The sequence below is a fragment of the Sus scrofa genome, chromosome 1 (genome assembly GCF_054392235.1).
Source record: "Sus scrofa isolate SSC_HxYL_T2T_F1_AM1 chromosome 1, Sscrofa_HxYL_maternal_Yorkshire_Landrace_v2.0, whole genome shotgun sequence".
Classification (NCBI taxonomy): Eukaryota; Metazoa; Chordata; class Mammalia; order Artiodactyla; family Suidae; genus Sus; species Sus scrofa.
In genome coordinates this window covers 63,857,869-63,882,512 of record NC_139383.1, presented here as the reverse complement: position 1 = coordinate 63,882,512, position 24,644 = coordinate 63,857,869, and the positions used below count along the sequence as shown (strand labels likewise).

General features: G+C 35.9%; 1 protein-coding gene across 1 annotated transcript in view; it reads right to left on the bottom strand.

The window, feature by feature from the left end:
- Positions 1-24,644, bottom strand: part of FHL5 (four and a half LIM domains 5) — a 46,177-nt gene that overhangs the window by 5,404 nt on the left and 16,129 nt on the right. The window contains 4 exon segments of the mRNA NM_001243314.1: positions 201-387; positions 5,218-5,387; positions 7,282-7,456; positions 8,343-8,514. Of these exon segments, the coding sequence (NP_001230243.1) occupies positions 201-387; positions 5,218-5,387; positions 7,282-7,456; positions 8,343-8,501 (691 nt within the window). The 5' untranslated portion in view covers positions 8,502-8,514.

Sequence of the window (24,644 nt, the reverse complement as noted above, 5' to 3'; positions counted from 1 at the left end):
GCTACCTTAATTACACTTTATATGTGCCATGAAGTTTCTGTGTAATACATATATTTATTTATTGGTCCCCAGGTTTATTTCAAAAGGAACCATAAAGGAAAGATCATGATTTTTTCACTTGCATTTCCTAAATTAGCTAAACAGCATTTACATAGCCACAACTGTCCCCTGGTAGGAGTGTATTAAACTGAAGAACTCACCAGTAATAGGTTTGGTGCAGGCAGAGCACTTTTTGGCATAAAGATGGTTGTAGCAGTCCAAGCAGAATGGATAATCATCTTTGGACATAAACTCTTCTTCACAGAGCTCCTTCCTACAGCCACTGCACAGAAAACACTCTTTATGCCATGGCTGGTCATGAAATGTTATCCCACCTGAAGTTATCACCTGGCAAAGGATCACAAAAAAGGCAATGACCATGGAAGCTATTAGAATGCAGATGCTTTTCTGTGTCCACAAGTGGTACCTGGGGCTATTCTATCACATTATGTCAGGATATCTTTTCCCTGTTGTTGTTGCTGTTGTTTTAAACTACTAAGAGAAACAAATGGCTATAGGGATTAAATAGAACTGGTGAGAAATATCCTAGGTTTTCTTCTACAATGGAACAGAAAAGAAGCAGGATCATAATGGACTCAGGAAGATGAAAAAGAAATAGGTCCTTGATTTCCTTGCTCATCTTTTTCTTCTTGGTCTTCAAAAGACCTGCCATTAGAGCTAAGATACTTTCTATGCTTTGTTCTTACGTCCATGTATAACTTTTAAGGATATTTAAAAAAAAATCCCATTTTTCATGAATGCTTTATTCCAGCAGTAGCAACTTTGAAAGGAATTGATAAACACAATCATTTGCTAATAATAACTAATATTTCTTAGGTTTTATTTTTTTTCATTCTTCAGCCATGTGCTTAATCTCTTCTTAACATTCTCAACATCCTGACACAGTAGGGACTATTATCTTTCTCTTTTTATTTTTTATTTTTTTGCCTTTTCTAGGGCCACACCCATGGCATATGGAGGTTCCCAGGCTAGGGGTCTAATCAGAGCTGTAGCCCCTAGCCTATGCCAGAGCCACAGCAACACAGGATCCAAGCCATGTCTGCGACCTACACCACAGGTCACAGCAATGCCAGATCCTTAACCCGCTGAGCGAGGCCAGGGATCGAACACACAACCTCATGATTCCTAGTCGGATTCATTAACCACTGAGCTACAATGGGAACTCCTATCTTTTTAGAGAAGAGTAACTACTGAGTGTTAGAGTAGTTAAGTCACTTGCTAGGATCGCATTCAAACCTGCACAGTCTGACTCCACAGCCCATGTGCTTAATCTTGAACGCAGCACTGAGGCAAGATTCCTTTGCACCAATAAACCCTTGACAAGTCTTTGTCGAATGAACAAACACCAAGGGAAAAAAATGTTTGGAATGTAATTTCAATATTGTATCTAGAACACATGGGGGTGCTGTTGGTAACTTCATGAGATTTCAGCATGAGGGCTCAAAGTCATGAGGGCTCAAAGTCATGAGGGCTGGTTAGACATTAAATATTCCTGGGTCATGTGCTAGTTTGGCAGGGATACATACTATTCCTCCATATGATTATTTTTTCCAAATCAGTTGAATCTATGGATTCCACTTTTTTAAAAGGCTGAGATATCTTTATTTAAAAATCAGATGGAAAAGTATTAGACAACTTTTCTTGTGTGGCAGTTTTCAAGTCATAGCCTCTGTCAAAGCCATGGCTGCTGAGTTCCTGGGGGGGGTGTCTGTGGAACCTGGCCTGCGTTCATGGAAATGTCTTATACTGACTGAAGTAATGGGATATCTGAGATGGTGCCTGCAATCTTTGTATTCAAGTTAACTAGATATTAGAAAATGTAGAGTCTACTCTAAGCCATCCTATTGTAGACAAATGTATATGTCTATGCTCTAGGATTTTGAAAAGATTATTTTAAATCTTACAATGACTATCTTAAAAATTAAAGATATTTGATAGAAATTTTTTTTTTTTTACAAAGGAGAAAAATATACTAGTCTAAATAAGTAAATGGAAAACATAATGGCGTGTGTGAACTAAAGCAATTTAAAATACCCCCTACTGACTTCAAATGCCTTACAGCAAGCACAGCAGAATCCAAGGTTCCTTTGATTTGTTTGGTCAAACGATTAGCAGGAAATGCTTAAAAGATTCAGAACTTGAAAAATGTATTCACAGAAAAAAAAAATCCAGCAATTTGATGTACACAGCAAAGATCATTTAGCTAGGGTGAAGAAACTGGAATATTAAAATATAGTTTGCTTATGATTATATTCCTTTTGAGGAGGCAGACCGGCTAAAATGAAGTCTAACATTCTGGCTTGTTTTTTGCCACTAATTGCTCCCAGGATTTAGAACAAGTTTCTTCTCTGGCAAAGTGGAGGCAATGATGACTTTGCCCTCCGTGGACAACAGCCGATGAATCGAGAATACTCCATGTGAAACTGGGGGAGTCTGAATTCAAAGCACTACAGTTTGAGGTTACTTGTTTTGGGGTAGGAAATAAATTTTAGTTTCACAAAATAAAATCTATGGAAAATGTTCTAAGGGCCTGGCTGTTAAGTAGGTTTTGCTTATTTTCTTCTATTTTATATTTGGTCTTCGGCTTGAGTTGAAACAAATTGCTTATCCTCAGCTTGGATCATCTTGATCACAAACATTTTTATCCAACTTTCCTTAAAGGACTTGTGGTTTTAAAAAATTAAATAGAAAACAATCTGGCATGTTGTTATATGTCTACTACCCAATAAAAACATTTCATAAATTTTTTTGGTGACTTTAAATCATATCCTAAATATAGGGCAGGCTCCTATAACCTGGGAAATGCCAATGCTTTGACTACAAATAGTGCTTAGCACCGATGGACTAGAGAAGTTCTCTTGAATTTTTATAGCATTGAAAGAAGATTTTACTCTGTGCCCAACAAAAGATTTTAAGATAATTCCCACATCTCATTAATATTTTAGTGTAAATCCTTAAGAAACATAGCCTAAAAATGGCCAACTTAGTTGTCCCTCGAAACAGTGAGATAAATACATTTTATTTCTTTTATAGTCGATTTACAATGTTCTGTTGATTTCTGCTGAACAGCAAAATGTCAGCTGGGACATATATGACTGGGACATTATATATATATACATACTTTTTCTCACCTTATCCTCCTTCATGTTCCATCACAAAGTGACTAGATATAGTTCCCTGTGCTATACAAGAGGATCTCATTGCTTATCCACTCCAGATGCAATAGTTTGCATCTAGCATCTCTTTCTAAATGCATGTATTGAGTGATAATTTTTTAGTGCTTTATCTGTCACAGGGTCATAGTATCTGACTATTTCTTATAAAGTCATTACCTAAGTTGGCATTTCTGGTAAAGTAATGGCAGTCTCCGGGTATAAGATGGTTTTGTGTCATGTTACTTTTCATTGTAATGTTCAGCTATCATTAGAGTGAAATTCAGTAATTACAACTAATGGAGTTCTCATTGTGGCTCAGTGGAAACAAATCCGACTAGTATCCATGAAGATATGGGTTTGGCCTCGCTTAGTGGGTTAAGGATTTAGTGTTGCCATTAGCTGTGGTATAGATCGCATACACAGCTCAGATCCCATGTTCCTGTGGCTGTGGTGTAGACTGGCAGCTACAGCTCTGATTCTACCCCTAGCCTGGGAACTTTGATATGTGGTGGATAAGGCCCTAAAAAGCAAAAAACAAAAACAAAACCCCTACAACTTAGGAGTTGATTAATGCCTTCTCAGATGCAGTACTAATATTTTGAATATATATAGAAAATTGTGTGTGTGTGTTTGTGTGCGTGTTTGCATATACACTTGTAGAAAGTGGCAATGATACTTCTAGCTGTCCAGATACAAGCATGCAAATAGTCTTTTTTTTTTTAAATTAGTGAATAAACTAAAGATACATGTAATGGCAGGGTTAAATCTCACTAACATAAGATTCACTACAAAATAGAAAAACTGATCTACATTACTACTTATGAAAATATTCTAAACTTAAAACAATGTCAACCACTCTTTTGGTTATATAAATATTAGTTAAAAAGGTAAGGATATGGATTGGATATTTACAAAATTCAGGATGGTGGCTGAATATAAGGAAACAAGGAAGGAAAGATGATAGGTAATTTATAAGGGAATATAGGGAAATTTAATCTATTCATAGTTACTTTTTTAAAAAAAATTATTGGAATATAGTTGACTTACAAAGTTATGTTAATTTCAGGTGCAGAGCAAAGTAAATCAGATACCTTTATCCACATACATATATCCATTCCTTTTTGGATTCTTTTCCCATATAGGCTATCAGAGAGGATTGAGTAGAGTTCCTACTGTATATAAAACAGTAGGTCCTCATTACCCATCTATTTTATATGTAATCATTATGTATGTCAGTCACATTATATATGTCAGTCCCAACCCCCTGATTTACCCCTTCCTCCATGTTTCTGCAAAGGTTCTCAAGAGATCTGCCCAAGTAGCCTGCATATCAAACATGTTTAGAAACAAGTGTCCTAATCCAACATGTTTTCATGATTTAAACTTTCTCATCATAATGTATTTGAAATTTTGATGCCTCACAGGTCAAAGATTTCTTTGAGAACATCAATACATATTTCATGGACTATAGTCAGGTTTATCAAGGTGACAGAGATGAGTGACTTTTCATATAAAAGCTTAGAAATAAAAAAGCTTCAAGTCAAGAAGGTATTTACATTGTTTGGACATAATGTGAGGAAGGAAATAGCCTGTTTAAATTGGTTCTCTTAGTCACTCTGTGAGACAAATCCATATGTCTCTGAAACTAAGTGGACCAAAAACTATTTTCCAAAAAATATTTTGTATTCAAAGAGAGATGTGTGCCTCCTACCAGGATACGTGAAGTCTTCAGTTAATCACAGTGAATGGAACTGGGATATCAAATCAACTGAGCTTCTGGAATATCAAATTAATATTCTGGGTGGAACTTTATGGGGATAAAAATAGATGGCCATCCTCACAGCTACAGGTAGTGCTTTTGAACAGGTTGGAATTCAAAACCGACACGGATGTGTAAAGACAGATACAGCATGATAGTATGGGTTTATTACAAATACGTAGCACAAGCTAAGAAGAAATGGTTTGGAAGATTTCACAAGCTTCAACCTCTTGAGATAATTACCTTCTTACAAAAGCTGCAGTAGTGAGCAAACTCCTTCTCAAAACAGGGCACACAATAATTGCCATTCTCTTTGGAAATCAATGGTTTAGTTCCTATTGGTTGTCGGCAGTGCTCACACACAAAGCAGGTTTCGTGCCAGTAGTTTCCCTTAAATTCCATTTTGCGGGAACCTGTACCCCAACAGCAAGAACTGTTAGTATAAATCAAGCCTGATTTCTTTCTCCCCCACCCCCTTTTTTGACCACAACCATGGCATGCGGAAAGTTCCCGGGCCAGCTATGAACCCATGCTACAGTTGCAGCCTGCACTGCAGTTGCAGCAGTGCTTAACCTACTGCACTACAAGAGAACTTCTGTAATGGTTTTCTTTTAAGGAAAATATGTCAAGATATTTAAAATATACATTAAAGTTAAGGTGATCAACTAATCATCCACATAGAAAAAATAGTGTTTTGTCAAAACATTTATCTGAAAAAAAAAAAAAAGAGATGTAAGTAAAGAGAGTTCAGCCCTGCTGATGGTGAATCACTCTTTCACTGGAAACTCGTGCTGTCTCACAATTTTGAGATGGGAAAGTACTATAAATGCAGACTCTGAAAGCATGGTTTAGATAAATTGGGCTGTAATAACCATTACAAGGATATTAGAAATGCCCAGGGCACAAACTCTGGAGATTGATGTTGTGCACTTGGAGTCTCCTAGAAAATCTTTGAATCTATAATGAGAAAATGAGAGAGAATTGTGTTCTCATGCTGCTGTCTATAGGGATTGAGAAGAGGATCAAAACAGAATTAGTGCTTGCCTACAGGTGTAACAATTTACGTGGGTCCTTGTTTTCCCTAAGAGAAAATAAAGATGACTGACCCTCAAACGAATCTGTGTTGAGCTACAAAATGAGGATCGGTTCCATTCTCCTGTGATGGATTATGTTTCCTGATGCTGTTAGGCCTGCCTAGGACAGGGTATTTAATTCAGTGTTAGTATTATTTATTGGTATAGGTTTTAGCATTATTCCATGGCTCAGATTCTGGTTCAAAAGGTTGCTATAAAATTAGGTTTATGAAAATACACAGAACGCAGTAACTTAGCAATTGAAGACAGAATAATCTTTGTATTTCTAAAGTACACCAAATGAGATGAAGATATATCAAGAAAGATGTCTTTTCTCAAAAATAAAGTCCTATATAGTAGTCCCCCCACTTTATCTGTGGAGGTATGTTCCAAGACCCCCATTGATGCCTAAAACTATATGAGGATTGTATAGAACCCCATATAAGATTTTTTTTTCCTATTCATATGACCTCTGTTAAAGTTTATTTATAGACTAGGCATTACGGGAGGTTAGCATCAATAAAATAATAAAATAGAACAATTATAACAATATGCTGAATAGAAGTTACATGAATGTAGTCTCTCTCTCAAAATATTGTGTTGTACAAATTCAATACCTTTTCCATCTTAACTAAACATTTGTCATGCACCATGGCCCTAATTTTTGCAGTTGGAGGTGCAACAGCAAAAGCACAAACTTCTTTTTTCTACTTTACAATTTCATGGATGGAAAATTTGTTCTTACATTAGATCTTAGCAACCTCAACATAGGATTTATTTTCTTTCCTTGTTAGGTCAAGAACTTTCTTTTCATTTAAAGGAAGTACTTTATAGCTTTTCTTCAGCATATCTGAATTGCCACCATCACTCTCCTTGCATTTTAACTAAAATAGGGGTTTCTTGAACACAAGCACTATGATAATAGTGTCCAATCTGATAACTGAGATAGTTGTTAAGTGACTACTGGGCAGGATGCTGTGGACAAAGAGATGATTCACATCATGGGCAGGATGGAGGGGGACAATGAGAGATTTCATCACACCTTGCAGAACAGCACACAATTTAAAACTTAGGAAATGTTTGTTTCTGGAGTTTTCCATTTAATATTTTCAGGCTGAGGCTGACCTGAAACCATGGATTGCGGGGGACTATTATACTACTCTTTTCCTGTGTTTGGGTTTAATTCAAAGCATTGCAGCTTCAGTTCTAGACTAAAGCTCCCTCGCGGTCTTACCTGGCATGATGGTCCTCTTGCAGTGGAAGCACTTGGAGGAGCACTCATTAGAATAGCATTCTGAGCACAGCAGGCGCTCATCCTTGGCAGCAAAAGGTTTTTCCACCAAGGAGTGATTGCATTTGGCACAATTGAAGCATCCTTCATGCCAGTGACGGCCTTTGTAACAAAGATCCTTTGAGACAGTAAGTCAAAATTAATTAAATGTGTTTGTGATGCAACTGGTCGTTTTATAAGACAAAACCAAACACTCCTGGGACTCTGGTGCCAGTAGGTTGTGCTGGTAGCTTGAGGGAATGTTGTTATTGATACTATTACCCATAGAAAGGAGATTGTCTGGGGCAATTAAGAACTAGAGCCTCGGGCTTCCTTGGTTGGTTACAAAAGCCAGATGGAAAGTAAGTGGACTCTCCTATTTCTTCAGATTTTGTCTACTTTCCTTTTATAAATTATAAGAGAAGTTTTTCATGGAATGATGTTTATTTTTAGGTTGTAATATCCTGTTACTCTTTGAGTTTCAACTAAACAAAATCTTAACACTGTTTAGCCAAAGCAAAGGCCAAAAAAAAAAAAAAAAACCCCAACCCCCCAAAAAAAAAAACACAAAAAAACCCCAAAGACAACAACAACAACAACAAAACAATAATGTGCATTGTGGGAAGAATGGGCTGTATGTGTGAGAAGTATCAGGGCACTATGGTTTTAGGAGAAATGAGGCTGATTTAAAGTTAGATAATATAAATGCTTGAATTTTTACACTTACAATTATGTATTTCATTCTAGAAATACATGTTTTAGCTCTGTGACTTTCGGCAAATAACTCTTTTAATCTTTAGCATTCTAAATTATCTCCTAATATCACTATAAGGATTAAAGCATATGTTACGGTTTGCAGCATTGAGCAGAGTGCCTGGACCTTGATTGAAGGTAGCTTTGAAAAACCTTATATCTAGTAGCAGAGCAATAGGGTATTAACAGTCAACACTGAAGAAAAAGAGGCCTTCCAAAACAGTTGTCTGCTGTCCATATGCAGTCATTCTGTGAATTGAGGTAAGACCTACCTTGGAATCTGATTCAATTGGTTCTTTGCACTCCTCACAATAGTTAGAAAAGATGCGATCATAACAAGAAACACAGTATGGATTGTCATCCTTTAGTACATACTTCTTCCCAAGAAGTGATGCCGTGCAGTATTGACAATCAAATTGAGCAGTCGTCATTTTGGTTTTTGTCCTTCAAATAAAAAAAATTCACATATATAAAGGCAAAATTTTTGATAAGGTAAATTATAAAGCCTCAATACACTTGAGTTAAGCACTCAAATGGGTTTATATTTTTTACATGAAAATGCCCTAATTTAGCAAAAATGCTGTTGTCATGGTGATACGTGGAGTGACTTAGGAAAGGCTACTCTCCCATTGTGGCAGTTCTCTATGTGTTTTGCCAGCCAAAATGCATCAAGTCAGCAGCCAGACTGTGGGAAAAAAATCTTGTATTCATCATTTGCCAATGTAGAATTCAATGAGAAAATGATATGCATTGAAATAGTCTCTATATGTGCTAACTGAAGTAGAAATTACTGATGAAGTGCAATGTCATTTTCTGCATCGCTCTTTGATCTCCCAACTCTTTACTGGGCACCTAATGGGGGTTCTGCTCAGTAGTTCTAAGGCCTTGCTGTACCACAGCCTCTCCCTTGCGACATCCTCCTCAGCTGTGGCTTGAACCTCTCCAAATGTACTTTTGACTCTGAAATCTCTAGTTTTAGCCTGTTCATTGTTTGCCTCCTGGGCATCTCCATTTAAGTGACCCACACCTGGTTGGTCAAAACAACCTCCTCAGCAGTGAGGATTCAGTCCAAGTGTTAGGTCTTGGTGACTGCCATTGAGTCATTTCCCAGATGTGGATGTTGGTTAAAAATGACAGTGGTACAGTCATCAAAACAGAGTGGTACTGGTATCAAAACAGACAGACAGACCAATGGAACAGAATAGAGAATCCGGAAATAAACCCTGACACCTATGGTCAATTAATCTTTGACAAGGGAGGCAAGAACATAAAATGGGAAAAGGAAAGTCTATTCAGCAAGCATTGCTGGGAAACCTGGACAGCTGCATGCAAAGCAATGAAACTAGAACACACCCTCACACCATGCACAAAAATAAACTCCAAATGGCTGAAAGACTTAAATATATGACAGGACACCATCAAACTCCTAGAAGAAAACATAGGCAAAACACTCTCTGACATCAACATCATGAATATTTTCTCAGGGCAGTCTCCCAAAGCAATAGGAATTAGAGCAAAAATAAACCCATGGGACCTCATCAAATTGACAAGCTTCTGCACAGCAAAGGAAACCAAAAAGAAAACAAAAAGACAGCTTACAGAATGGGAGAAAATAGTTTCAAATGATGCAACTGACAAGGGCTTAATCTCTAGAATATATAAGCAACTTATACAACCCAACAGCAAAAAAACCAATCAATCAATGGAAAAATGGGCAAAAGACCTGAATAGACATTTCTCCAAAGAAGATATACAGATGGCCAACAAACACATGAAAAAATGCTCAACATCGCTGATTATAAGAGAAATGCAAATCAAAACTACCATGAGATACCACCTCCCACCAGTCAGAATGGCCATCATTAATAAATCCACAAATAACAAGTGCTGGAGGGGCTGTGGAGAAAAGGGAACCCTCCTGCACTGTTGGTGGGAATGTAAACTGGTACAGCCACTATGGAGAACAGTTTGGAGATACCTTAGAAATCTATACATAGAACTTCCATATGACCCTGCAATCCCACTCTTGGGCATCTATCCTGACAAAGCTCTACTTAAAAGAGACACATGTACCCGCATGTTCATTGCAGCACTATTCACAATAGCCAGGACATGGAAACAACCCAAATGTCCATCGACAGAGGATTGGATTCGGAAGAAGTGGTATATATACACAATGGAATACTACTCAGCCATAAAAGAAAAATGACATCATGCCATTTGCAGCAACATGGATGGAACTAGAGAATCTCATCCTGAGTGAAATGAGCCAGAAAGACAAAGGCAAATACCATATGATATCACTTATAATTGGAATCTAATATCCAGCACAAATGAACATCTCCTCAGAAAAGAAAATCATGGACTTGGAGAAGAGACTTGTGGTTGCCTGATGGGAGGGGGAGGGGATGGGAGGGATCGGGAGCTTGGGCTTATCAGAGACAACCTAGAATAGATTTACAAGGAGATCCTGCTGAATAGCATTGAGAACTATGTCTAGATACTCATGTCGCAACAGAAGAAAGGGTGGGGGAAAAAACTGTAACTGCAATGTATACATCTAAGGATAACCTGACCCCCTTGCTGTACAGTGGGAAAATAAAAAAAAATAAAAAAAAAAGAAAACAACCCCCCCCCAAAAAAAAAAATGACAGTGGTAGAAAAGAGCTTTAGGTCAATTCTGGTTTTAGGGCTAAATGAACATGTACCCAGAAAGAATAATAATGGCAACATCTTACAGGATGAAAAACTGATATGAAACACAAAGTCAAAGTCAGGATAAGAATTCTGGTTATTTTGTAAGTTTATGAAAACCATCAAAGAACAAAATGCGTGAATTTCAAAAAGGATAATTAGGCATTGAACACGAGTTTTTTTAATCATCAAAAACAGTACCACTGATTTTCTTGGAAAATAAATATATTAGGAATTACAAATATATTCTATTTCTCCACCTCAGAAATTTGTTTTTTTAACTTGAGCCAAGTCAGAAAATCAATTAATTATTCTGATGCTTTCATAGTGCATTAATACTAGCTTTTATTTACTACACTCAAACTGTATTTCCATATATTTGCCACCTTTTATTTTAATAATGAAGTTTCCAGCACAATGTCTTGCTGAATTTACATTGTCATTAATTCTCTATATAGCAGATCTTCACTATCAGAGAAAAAACTGAGGATTTGGCACATGTGTGCCTTTTCCCAGGAAAAATGCACATTCAGACTAGAAGTTCCCAATGGAACATGCCAAAATTATCTGCAAAGAACACTGAATTCCCTATTTAATTTTCCACAGTAATGTCCCTGCTTAGTGAACATAAACACACTAAAAGAGTTACTGAGGTCTTGGAAACAGGAGGAAAATAGTCCTGATTCTCTTGAAAGATTTAAAAAAACCTAAGTTTTATTCATATTTACAGTGATCAAGTGTTTATCTCTTACTAGTGCTATGACAGTAGAGTATATATCTTAAATGTTCATCACTTAATATGTAAATGCCATTTTCGTTATTAATATTTATTTAGTTTTAGGGTATGTAATAGCACTATGAAACACAGCCTCTCGGGACTTAGGAGTACTCAGGCTACTTCCATTTTGTGCGGCTTTTAGTATATTATAAAATGAAGAAACAACTAAGGGATCACATTTGTAGAATTTCTAGCATTTATTTTATTTTATTTTTTTTAAATTTTTTTATTTTCTCACTGCACAGCAAGGGGGTCAGGTTATCCTTACATGTATACAATTACATTTTTTTTCCCCATCCTTTGTTCTGTGGCAACATGAGTATCTAGACAAAGTTCTCAATGCTATTCAGCAGGATCTCCTTGTATATCTATTCTAAGTTGTGTCTGATAAGTCCAAGCTCCTGATCCCTCCCACCCCCTCCCCCTCCCATCAGGCAGCCACAAGTCTAGCATTTATTTTAAATAACACTTTTTTTTTTTTTTTTTTTTGGTCTTTTGTCTTTTTTTTTTTAGAGCTGCACTTGTGGCACATGGAGGTTCCCAGGCTGGGGGTCTAATCGGAGCTGTAGCTGCTGCCTATGCCAGAGCCACAGCAAAGCCAGATACGAGTCTTGTCTGCAAACTACGCCACAGATCATGGCAACGCCAGATCCTTAACCCACTGAACAAGGCCAGGGTTTGAACCCGCAACCCCATGGTTCCTAGTCTGATTCGTTTCCACTGCGCCACGAGAGGAAGCTACCCAAACAACACTTTAGAAATACAACATTACAATGCCTGTACCTTATGTGGTGATCAGAGCAGAAGCCTAAACATCTAAAATCTAAATATCTGAAAGGGATATTTTATAAATATATGAATATTGATATAGAAATATATAACAATAAATATAAATACTTGTCTAAATATAAGAATATGTGGTCTTGCCCACTCCCATCCCAATCACATAATAGACCTTGCTCCTTAGAAAATTCTAATGAAATTGACTATATTCCATATTTTCTTCTTCTTCTTTTTTTTAAAGGAAAAAATTACTTCCTATTCCTTCTTTTTTTCAAAGCAACATCATGGAGTTGAGAGGGTGAGAACAGTCCATTCAGTACCTCAACACTATATAATTTTGCATTTTATAGAATTTTTTCCCTACAGCGAGAGAGGTATTTGATCCAGGTCAACATGTAATAAATAGCTAGTAAGTAATAGTTGAACTCCCTGCCCTCAAGAAGTCTAGATTGTTTTATTTCTTACCCTGGTAATAGTGACTATAATTTGAGGAAAGAGAATAAACTGAACATTCACTCTCTTATTCTTTCTTGGGGAAAATATACGAAAGAAATTTAGTCTTCATTTTCATGAACTATATCATCAGGTACACAAATAGATGAATACATCCATAGTTTCTTAAACAGAGGTTTTATAACCATAAATATGACACATATTTCCCTAGGACTATGTAGGATTCTTAGCAACTAATAGAAAGGAGTGGGGAAATATAGGGAGACTTTTCTAGGAAGATTTTTAGGAAGTTAAGCTTTTGCAGATGTATTAAGAAGGGGAGAAGGATCTTGATTAGCAGGGAAGAAAGGGGAAAAGACAAATGTGAGAATGGCACAGATCGCATCTCAAGTTGGGAAAAGGTGAGTTATTGCCAACAGATTTTCACCCAAGTATATCAGGATTAAAAAAAAAAAGACCTTAGAAGTATTTAAACTTTTTAAAGCTATCTGAATTTTTTAATACAATCAGTCCTAAAGGGGTTGGGGACAGGCAAGAGGCAAGAGTGTGAATTTTTCCAATCAGGTTACATTTTACCACTGTATTCTCTTCTAAACATCATTCTGTACTTTTTCCTCTTCTTCATCCTTCACATTATATTTTTGAATAATCAGGGAATAACTTGTGTCCACAAGAGCAGACCAAATGGCTTGTTTTTAATCATCTTCTAACAGGTAAACAGGAAAAGGGAGTAGGGGACTATGTGATTCATATCTCAGAAGCCCCCATCTGAGCATTAATTTGGCAAAGATATTGAAGAATTTTTGTTCAAAGATTTGAAATCCTTGAACAGAGCTGATGTATAACTATGTATAACTAAAAGAGATCTAGGGAGTTCCCATCGTGGCGCAGTGGTTAACGAATCCGACAAGGAACCATGAGGTTGTGGGTTCGGTCCCTGCCCTTGCTCAGTGGGTTAACGATCCGGCATTGCCGTGAGCTGTGGTGTAGGTCACAGACGCGGCTTGGATCCCGCGTTGCTGTGGCCCTGGCATAGGCCGGTGGCTACAGCTCCGATTCGACCCCTAGCCTGGGAACCTCCATATGCCGTGGGAGCGGCCCAAAGAAATAGCAAAAAAAAAAAAAAAAAAAAAAGAGAGAGAGATCTTAAAGTTTTAAATCTTAAAGTTTAATTTAATTTAATTTTTTTTTTTTTTTTTTTTTTTTTTTTTTTTTTTTAGGGTTGCAGGTGCAGCATATGGAAGTTCCCAGGCTAGGGGTCAAATCAGAGCTACAGCTGCCACCTTACACCACAGCCACAGCACTGGGGGATCCAAGCCAAGTCTGCGACCTATACCACAGCTCACAGCAATGCCAGATCCTTAGCCTGCTGAGCAGGGCCAGGGATTGAACCCACATCCTCATGGATAGAGGTTAGTTTCGTTTCTGCTGAGCCACAGAACTTCAAGAAATCTTAATGTTAACGAATACCCAACTGGATAGCATTTGACTTTTCTAGGCATGAACTCCAAAATGCTAGTATCAACATCAATAGGACATTCTTGTCAACCTTTTCAAAGGGATCAGATTAGATATACTCTTGTCAAACTTCTTTCAGAATCATTCTGCAGTTATACAATAATTTAAGCACAGAATTTTTATCATTGCATACTGAGATTTTAGAAGATTGAGTTACAGGTACATTGATATATTAGAGAACCTATGAAGATACATAAATAGCTCAGAAATCCAATGTTGTGAATGGAATTGGTTTTTTTTTTTCAATTTCTCCCTTTAGATTTTAGATTTCTGCATAAAAGAATGTGAGTTTGTCATAGCTTCCATAACTGAGAATGCTGTTTCTTAGATGTTATTTTAAAACCAGGAATAATTTTGTGTCAAGTCCTGTTATACGGTGAGTTATTGATTAGAAGGCTAATGTTGTGAGCAATATATACATATTTTTACTATGCTGAGCAAAATTAATAGATTCACAAGAAATACATGTTAAAGAATGTCAAGCAGGAGGGAGGCAAGGATTTGAGGCTATACATGATATCTTTAATATGTTTTTTATTTGCAAGGCATCACATACCATTCATTCATTCATTCATTCATTTGATAAACAGGTAAATATTTTGTATTTGCAAAGTAATCTGCTAGAAGGTGTGAAGGATATAAAAATTGATTAGACTCAAATCCCATCTGCAGAGAGTTTATAATCTAGTAGGAAGACTGAGGACAGTTTACAAATAACTAAACAAAATTTGGAAGCGATGAAAAAATGAAAGGTTATGATCATTTAGAGCAATGATTCTAAACACAATTCATGTTAGAATTTTAAAAATTTCCAAAGTACTGCCCTAGCCAAAACCATTTAAAACAGGGTTTCTGGGGATAGAGTATGAGAAGTATTTTTTTAGCTCTCAGGAGGTTCAAATGGCCAGTGATAATTAAAAACCATCAGTTTAGAGAAGGAAGAGGGGAATTATTTTTAGCTGGGAAAAATTCAGGAGCAACTTAGGTGGCATTTGAATTGATCCTGTGGTAGATATTATGGCTTGGTTCTCCCAACCTTGGCTCTATCCTACTTCTACTTGGAGAGGTCAGGCAGCTAGATATTTTCTGGACCCTGTTAAAGCTACTGTTCAGGATACAAATTTGGCTCTGCTCACTGCAAACAGGTGTGTAAACTGGAAGGTGGGAGAAAAGCAGAGGGCATGTTCCTGCTGCTGTTGATGCTGGCAGGCTCGGTTGTAGAACTGTGGGGTTTCCCCCATTCAGAATGCCTGGACTCAGGTTTTCTGGGGTCCAGGGATTTGTTTATGGTCTGAGAGAAAGTTGCGGCTGTAGTCTCAGTGGCAGCAGCAGCAGGTTCCTCACCTCCAGATTACAGAGCAGAATGGGTGTTGGGAAGCCTCTACCACCTTGGAGGAATTGTTAACTGTACTAACAATGAGATCTAATGTTCCTATGTTTCCTGAGAGCCAGGTACTGTGTAAAGTTCCTTATTAGATGATCTCTCATAAACATCAATGTAGGGTAGGTCTATTATTATTTTCATCCCCATTTGACAGATGAAGAAACCAAAGCTTAGAGAGGCCAAGATCACTTGGCTGATAAAAATGCTGAATCCAGGATTTAAACCTACACCTGTTAGAAACTGAAGCCCAAGATCTAAGTATTCTTTCCTGAAGATGTGAGGAAGGGCATTTGGGATTGACCAATAGGATTAGAAAAGATGTTGGAGTTCCCATTGTGGCACAGTGGAAATGAATCTGACTAGGAACCATGAGGTTGTGGGTTCGATCCCTGGCCTTGCTCAGTGGGTTAAGGATCTGGTGTTGCTGTGAGCTGTGGTATAGGTCACAGATGTGGCTCAGATCCTACATTGCTGTGGCTATGGTATAGGCCAGCAGCTGTAGCTCTGATTCAACCCCTAGCCTGGGAATCTCCATATGCTGCAGGTGTGGCCCTAAAAAGCAAAAAAAAAAAAAAAAAAGAATTAGAAAAGATGTTTACTTGATAGAAGAGGCTCATATAAAAAACAGAAAATAATATATTTGAAGTGGCTTGCAGGACATGAGAAGGATAAGTTTGGAGGACAAGTTTGGAAAGGTAGACTGGGCAAGATCACCAATGCTTAAGTTTCAACTTAGAGTTGAACATATATTTTTTCAACATAAAATATATAAGCATTGAAGGAGTTCTCTAGTGGCGCAATAGATTAAGGATCTGATGTGGTCACTGCTGTAGCAGGGGTTCAATCCCTAGCCTGGGAACTTCTATATGCCATAAACACTGCATACGCACACATCTGAAAGTATTGATGATTAAGAATAAATGAGTCAAGTGTTTTTGAGCTGAGATTTGTGAAAATTAATTTAGGAATACTAATAGAAGGTATTGGAAGGTAGATATATCACAGACAAGAAATCAGTTTATTTTTCAGTATTCCATTTAATCAACAAATATTATTATTCCCATGTAAAAAGAGATGTTTTATGTATTTTGGTGTGTATATAAAGGAGAAGTCTTATTGAAGGAATAATGGCCAGTCTATTAAAACCGACAAAATACATCATGTTATAAATTTAAAAAACAAAGCAAAAAATATGAACCTCCCACAGATTAAAAACACAATCTAGGGACCTCTGGGTAAACCTACTAAAAATCAAAGACAAATTACATCTTAAAAATAGGTTAAAATACTACCTTTAGAGTAACAAAAAATAAGTCACCTACCACTCACAGAAAAAAAAAAAAAAAAAAGGAAAGTAAATGATGGAATGTTAAAATTTCTGAAAGAAACTAGAAGCCAATTTAGAAGTCAATACTCAGATAAAATATTTTTTGATAATGAAGATGAAAAAAAGATATTTTCAGACAGTGAGAAGCAGAATATATCAGTAGTACACACATTTTAAAGAAAATACCAAACAATGTTCTTCAAGCAAGAGGACACCGAACTCAGATTGAAGCTCAGAGATAAAGTGGTGAAAAACAACAAAAATGATAAATCTGAATAAATATGAACATAGAACAACTTTAACCAAAGTATTTGCAAATGTAGATAAAATGAGAAATGTCTAGGATAAGGAAAAAACATTAAAACTGACACAGGAAGAAATATAAATTTCAACTGGTTGGTATTATTAATGAAATTGAATTTGAAATTAGAAGCTTATGTAGAAAGTAAAATACAATCCCACATAGCTTTACCAGTAGGTTTTATCAAGCTTTTAGGAAAAAAATAATACCAATCTTAACAAACAATATCAAATAATTAAAAACAAGAATGATCCACTTAATTTTGAGCCCATTAAAACTTTGATACCAAAACCTAAAAATATTATGAGAGACATTGTGCAGATCAAACTCATAATAATACATTCTCAAGTAAATATAAAAGTTTCAGCAAATCACTAATTGAATCCAGTGATATATGAAAAAATTTATAAGTTGAGTTTATCCCAGGAATACAATTTTGATTTAAAATTGAAAAGAGAATCATTGTATTTTACCACATTTACTAAATAAATGAGAAAGCTAAGTAATTATTTTAGCAGATGCAGAGAGGGCATTTGATAAAATTTACTTCAATTCATGATTTAAAACTTATTAAACTAAGAATAAAGGAATTTTCTCAATATAATTTAAGGAATATTTCAAACATTATCAAAAAGGCTGAATGTTAGTAGCTTTACTGAGATGGGAAATGGGAAAAGAATGTCCATGATCCTCCTTTCTATTCTGTTACAGCAAAAGTCATAGACTGTGACTAAGCTGAGAAAAAGAAAAGCATAAGAATTGAAAGGAAAAATACTCATAATTTGTTGATGGATAATTTTGTGAAGAAAACCCAAATAATTCTGTAAGTTGCCAGAGTTGCTGGATAAAATATCTATGTATAAAAATCTATTGTATTCTTATATGATGGCAACAAACAGAAAATGAAATTTCAAAATATATAGCATTTATAATATAATTAAAAAGATCCTCAAATACCCTGTAATAAGTCTTATAAGAATGTGTAAGACCTCTACATAAAAGAAAAATTTGAAGGAACATAAAGAAAACTCAAATAAATATGTGGAAAGATACAATATTCATGGACTTTAAAACTCACTATTTTGAAGGTATTATTTCTTTTAGTCCTTTCAGAAAATGGGAAAATATTTTCATTAACTTGTAATGGGGAAATATTTCTTAAGCAAGGCGGAAAACATACTAGCCACATAGGGAAAATTTAATAAATTAAAACTACATTAAAATTAAGAACCACTGTTTTTCAAAAGACAGGGTGAAAATGATAGCAGAGTCATAGAAAGGTATTACAACTCAAAAACCAACAAACGTATCATAGAGAACCAGAACACATAAAGAAATTCTGCAAGTAAATAAGGAAAAAAATAGACAATCCAATAAAGATGCAAAAGATTTGTATAAATACTACACAAAATAGAACATTCAAATGATGTTAAACCTAAGATTGTGCTTAATCTCATTAACTATCACTGAAAGTTTCACAAGTACCTTGATACAAGAGCAATATAAGAAAACTCATGGAATTACTCTACCCTAGAAATATAATGTTTAAAAAAACCCATGTTCAAAATCAATAAAAATTGTACTTGTATTAAATGTAGTATGATAAATAAAAAACTTCATGAGTGGATTAGCTTGTCATATGAAATATTAAAATTTAAGATAATTAAGGTAATATAGTATTGAAACTGACTAAACCAAAAGATCAGTGTAATAGAAAAGAAAATGAAATCATATATATTATCTATATTTATATGGAAATCTGATATATTAAAACAGTTTAGTAAAAAAAAATTATTCAATAAATGTTACTGGAATAATTTGTTATTTACATAACAAAAAAATTAATTGGGTCCTCCCTTACACCATACTCAAAACAATTCCACATTCAATATGAAAAGCAAAACTTAAAATTTAGGAGTAAATTTCTATGAAGTCAGAGTAGGGAAAGTTTTTTTTAAAAGATGCAAAAATAGAGAGTTCCCTTTGTGGCGCAGTGGTTAACAAACCCAACTAGGATCCATGAGGATGCGGGTTTAATCCCTGGTCTCGCTTAGTGGGTTAAGGATCCTGCTTTGCTGTGAGCTGTGGTGTAGGGCACAGACACAGCTCAGATCCCACAGTTGCTGTGATGGTGGTGCAGGCCGGCAGCTGTAGCTCTGATTTGATCCCTAGCCTGGGAACTTCCATATCCGTGGTTATGGCCCCAAAAATCTAACTAACTAACTAAATAAATAAATATAAGCTAATGAAAAAATGGGCAAAAGATATAAGCAAAAAATCTTTTTAAAATGATAAATATTTTATTTATTTATTTATTTATTTATTTATTTATTTATCTTTTTGCCATTTCTAGGGCCGCTCCCGTGGCATATGGAGGTTCCCAGGCTAGGGGCTGAATCAGAGCTGTAGCTGCTGGCCTACTCCAGAGCCACAGCAACGCAGGATCCGAGCCGTGTCTTCAACCTACACCACAGCTCACAGCAACACCAGATCCTTAACCCACTGAGCAAGGCCAGGGATTGAACCCTCAACGTCATGGTTCCTAGTCGAATTTGTTAACCACTGAGCCATGACAGGAACTCCATAAAATGATAAATATTTTAAAGAAAGCTCAACCTACCCAATGAAATATGAATTTACCTGACCAGCAAACTGTAATGAAATAATTTTTACTCACAAGTTCAGAAAAAATTAACAAGTATGAACACATAAAATGTTGGTGAGGATAAGGAGCAAATGGAATTCACACACTGAAATAAGAATGAAAGATGGATGTATAAAAGCACTCTGAAAAACAATTTTTCATTAGATTGTAAAGTTGAACATGTACTTTTCATATGACTCAGTAATTTCACCTCTAGGTGTGTGACTTATAAAATTGTGTAGGGGTCACCTAAAAGAATGCTTATGGCAGCATAGTTTATAGTAAACCTAACAGCAGGAAACTCTGAACTTCTGTCAAAGGGAAACTAGATAAATAAGCAGATGTATGGTCATATAACACACTGCTATATGGCAAGAAAAATAGATGAATTATAGGTGCCCTCCTCAATATAGATAACTGTCACAATATCGAGTGAAACAAGTAAGTCATAAAATAGTAAATGCACCAGGATTACATCTTTGTAAAATTCAAAAACAGTCAAAATTGATTATTGGTAATTATAATAAATATGTTAACGTGTTTTTAAATATAATAAATGTCATTAGAGCTATTAAAAAACATGATTATGATAAACCCAAAAATCAGGATGGGATTTAAGATTATCTAACTTTTAGAATTAGATAAGGATTGGGAAGTTGTAGGGGTTTTCCATATGGGGTTTTCCAAAATATTTGATTTCTTAAGCCAAATTATTTTATACTTTGCATATATTAAAATATTCTTTTCTGTATAGGTAATGTTTTATTTTTTAAGGTTTAAAAATGAGTGGATGAAAATCAAGAAGTAGTATATATTAAACTATTCCTTCCTTATGTTTGTCAACAAAGAGGTAATCCAGAGAGATGTAGCAGTACCAGAGATTATTTCTGCGTGCTGATGGTAGTCATGGAATTTATTGATCAAACAGAAAAGATATGGGGATAATTGTGGGTTGATTCAAAGGTGACCATTTTAGATGCAAAATAAGGGAGAAGGACCCAAAATTCTCTCTCTCTCTTTCTCTTTCAATACTCAGTTACCACGGAAGTGTGCAAAGCCAAGGCATGGTTCCAATATGCACAAGCTTTGTGCATGAGAATAGTGCAAATAAGAAACAACTTATTAATATTTTATTACTTTCCTGCCAGAGATTACAAGTTTCTAAAGTAAGAGGGCTTTACTTCTTGTGGTTTGGTTGAAATGTGCTAGGCTATAACTGGGCCTTCTGGTTTCCAATAACGTTTCCATGTCGGTATGGTTTTGAGGAATTTTATTTACTTAAGGGAGTTGAATTGTCATATATCCTTTATTCTAAATACCAAATATAAGTTGTTACAGTGATTTAATTATAGCTTCTTGTTCCCCATGGAGGTAGGTAATACTATATAAAATCATCACATTGATTATGTCTTAATAAGAGGATATACATGATCTGTAAATTTCACTAAATAGGTGAAAATAATGCCACAACCACTACTTTTGCACATATCTAAAAGTGAACTGTTCTTTAATTCAAAGTTGGCTGGGTTGTCTGCCTGAATTTTCATCTATCCAAAGTAGCTTCATTCAGCCTATAGAGATACATCTCTGTTCATCTAAAAGTGCTGTGTGACAGTTCTATAGCCTGTTCAGCTCTTTCATTGACTCTGTAAAGTAGATTTGTTTCTGCTTTTCTTTAGGAAAGAACTTAAATCTAAATGGCATGAGGAATATTAAAATGCCCTTGGGCAATGTTAGTTGAAAATGTTGAAGTCTTTGAAACTTGTGTGATTGATATTTCGGACTTGAATGTGTCGGAAAGTGGATGAGGAATCTTGATTTGAACTATACCTAAATGGATATAGCTGTGCTGATTTTTCCCGTTTAGGATTTTAATTTGAATTGTTGCTCTGAGGGTAGGTGGGGCCGACACCAGTCAAGATTCATTCGGGAAACCTCATTCAACAAGGCTCTATGCTCTCTAAGGAGGTATAGAAACCATCCACAGCATGTGGTATACAATCCACCTCTTCTGCCAAGGTAGTTGTTTCAATCATTCTCTCTTCCATCTCTGCCCTTACATGTATTTATTAGAAGCGTGCCTTGAATCTTTGTTTAGATCCTCCTTTTATCTCTGACAGACCATAGTGGCTTATCTTGAACTGAAGATATTATTAAAAATTTCTCATTCTATTGAGTGGAACCAAGCACATTTCTGCTATGTGACTTCTGTTCTCTAAATAAGCTCAATTTCCCTGGTAGTTCCAGAACATCCTCCACAATGCTCAAGAAATATCTTTCTCATATTCATGAGATCATCTCCCTTCCCTAGAGAAAAATCTCCAATAGCTCTTTGACTATAAAATAAAGCCCAAACTCCATTACTTAGCATAGAGACACTTTGCTACTTTTCTCATTCTCTCTCCATCCCTTTTCCAGCCCTGCCCTCATACATACACCACACACCTATGCTTTAAAACACTTCCCGTGACTCCCTATTCTTCAAGTATACTATGTCCTTTTATGCCTTTGAAACTTCACACAACTTTTATCTCTAATGACTTCCTCCTTGTCACCTACCTACTTTGTCCTCCTAGATTAAGGACCAGTTAAAAAATTCTTCTCTATCTTTCTCAGATCTCTCAGGATACAGAAGTTTCTGTCAGTAGTTCACATATAAGTCTGTTTTCCTTTTGTCACATGTAGTAACAACTGTTTTGTGCTGTGTACTTCTCTCTCACTTAGCTCCTCAAGGGTAAAGATGTTACTTCTGTTTATCTCAGGTCAGAGCATAGCAGGACCTCAGAACATGCTTTATGGCTAAAGAAATAAGTGGGAAACTTCCTGTTGCCTATCACAATGTTGTAAATAAACTATACTTCAATAAAACTTTTGTAAAAAAGAAAACTTCCTGTTCTCCAAGAGCTTGGAATCCAAGACAAGGACTAATGAAAACACATATGCAAGGAAGATTCTAAAAGTTTAAGACTTTGCATATGTTTACTTGAATAGTGAATTAATTCATGTCTATTATATCTGTGGAAAATATGTCCAAGGACTGTGATAAAGTTTAGAGAACAGAAGGTGAAGCTCTAAGGGCCTGTCTATGGCAAGGAGAGTCCTTTCAGTTTCCCTGAGGAAGGCAGCTGGAGTGCCCCTTGAATACCAGCTGAGGAAGATATCAAAATAGCAGAAGGTAGTCAAGCTGTTGACATTATTAAAGGATTTTATTCTAAACTCTGGGCACAGTAAGCATCTATTAACGGTTTTGAACTATTTGATCAGTTACTTCAATTTTCCGTTAAAAGATGCACCAGCCTTTTTCCATCTGTGAATATGATTTTTGGAGACAAATCGTGACTTTACCAAAATTGCAAGGTCATTGTCTTCTGAGATCTATGATGTTAGCTGAAGTACTCTTTCACTAACATGTTATTTCACTGACTAAATTTGACAAAATTTGGGTGGTGGTAAATGAGATAATGAAAAATACGTATCTTCCATAGTCTGTGTGAACTAGGTCAGACAAAATAAGTGTATGTTCTACAACAGAAAATTTAAATCCACAGATTTTAAAATATCATGGAGTAGAATAACTAGTAAAGTTCTACTTTTAGGTTTTCCCTTGTTTCTTTTCCTAGTCCTGAGGATGGAGTTGAGCAGACCTGTGTGTATTTCCTTATATGTTTTCTGCTTATAGCCCAAGACATGACATATTGAGAAAAGTATTGGGTTAGAAAGCAGAGGCCATAGATTGTTGCACTGGTTTGTTTAGCACTGGCATATAACTTACCCATTGTTATAGAAATCATTTAACCATTCCGGCACTTACTTTCCTCAAGTATGAAATGAGAACATTATCAGCTTCTTACGCTCCCACTCAAGGATCAAGTGAGATTAGAGTGAAAAAGTCAGGACTGTAGGTGTACTTGACTTGATGGAAAAAGTAAAATTATAACTGTAGTTCCCACTTTGAAGAAGGAGGCTATTTTCTTGATCCCTCAAACACTACTTTTTAAAACTCAACAAACAATTTTAAAAATAACTAAAGCCATAACTTCAGGCCATCAATCAAAAATAACCTAAAACAAGCATCATAGTCTTGTGGTGGAATGTTTGATATTAGTCTCGAGGGACATATTCACAAGCCCAGTTTGTTGGAAGCTGAATGTCTTGTGTAGAGAGGTCAGATAGGAATTCTCCTGAGAGCTGGTGAGCTACTCTCCCATGAAGCAAAACAGCTGACGAGAGCTTTCCATCTGGTTAGTTTGTTCTGTGGATACCAACAAAGAAAAAAAAAAGTGCTTCGTATGATTTTCTTGGAGGGATGATGTTCAGAACCATGTAATTATGGTGGCTATTACTGGAAGAGGGGTAAATGTAGTTCATGGTGATATATAGCCATATTTTATCAAACATCATATTTGCTACAAAATTTTTTAAAGAGTAGGACTCTTAACACCATCCTTGATTTTTTTTTTCTCTCACTGGGATATAGGAAAAAATTAAACACATAAAAATACCACCTTTTACAGTGAAACTAGGTTATCCAGATCTCTATCCTGATACCAACTTCCTGCTTTTAATCCATCTTTGGGCTTGCCTCAATTTTTATCCCAAAAGAACCACTGTCATTTCAGTAGGCATAAGCTGTCTATCCCTTCTACTCCCTGTAAACTTGCTATTATTTCTGTAAAAGATGTTCTGAAAGAG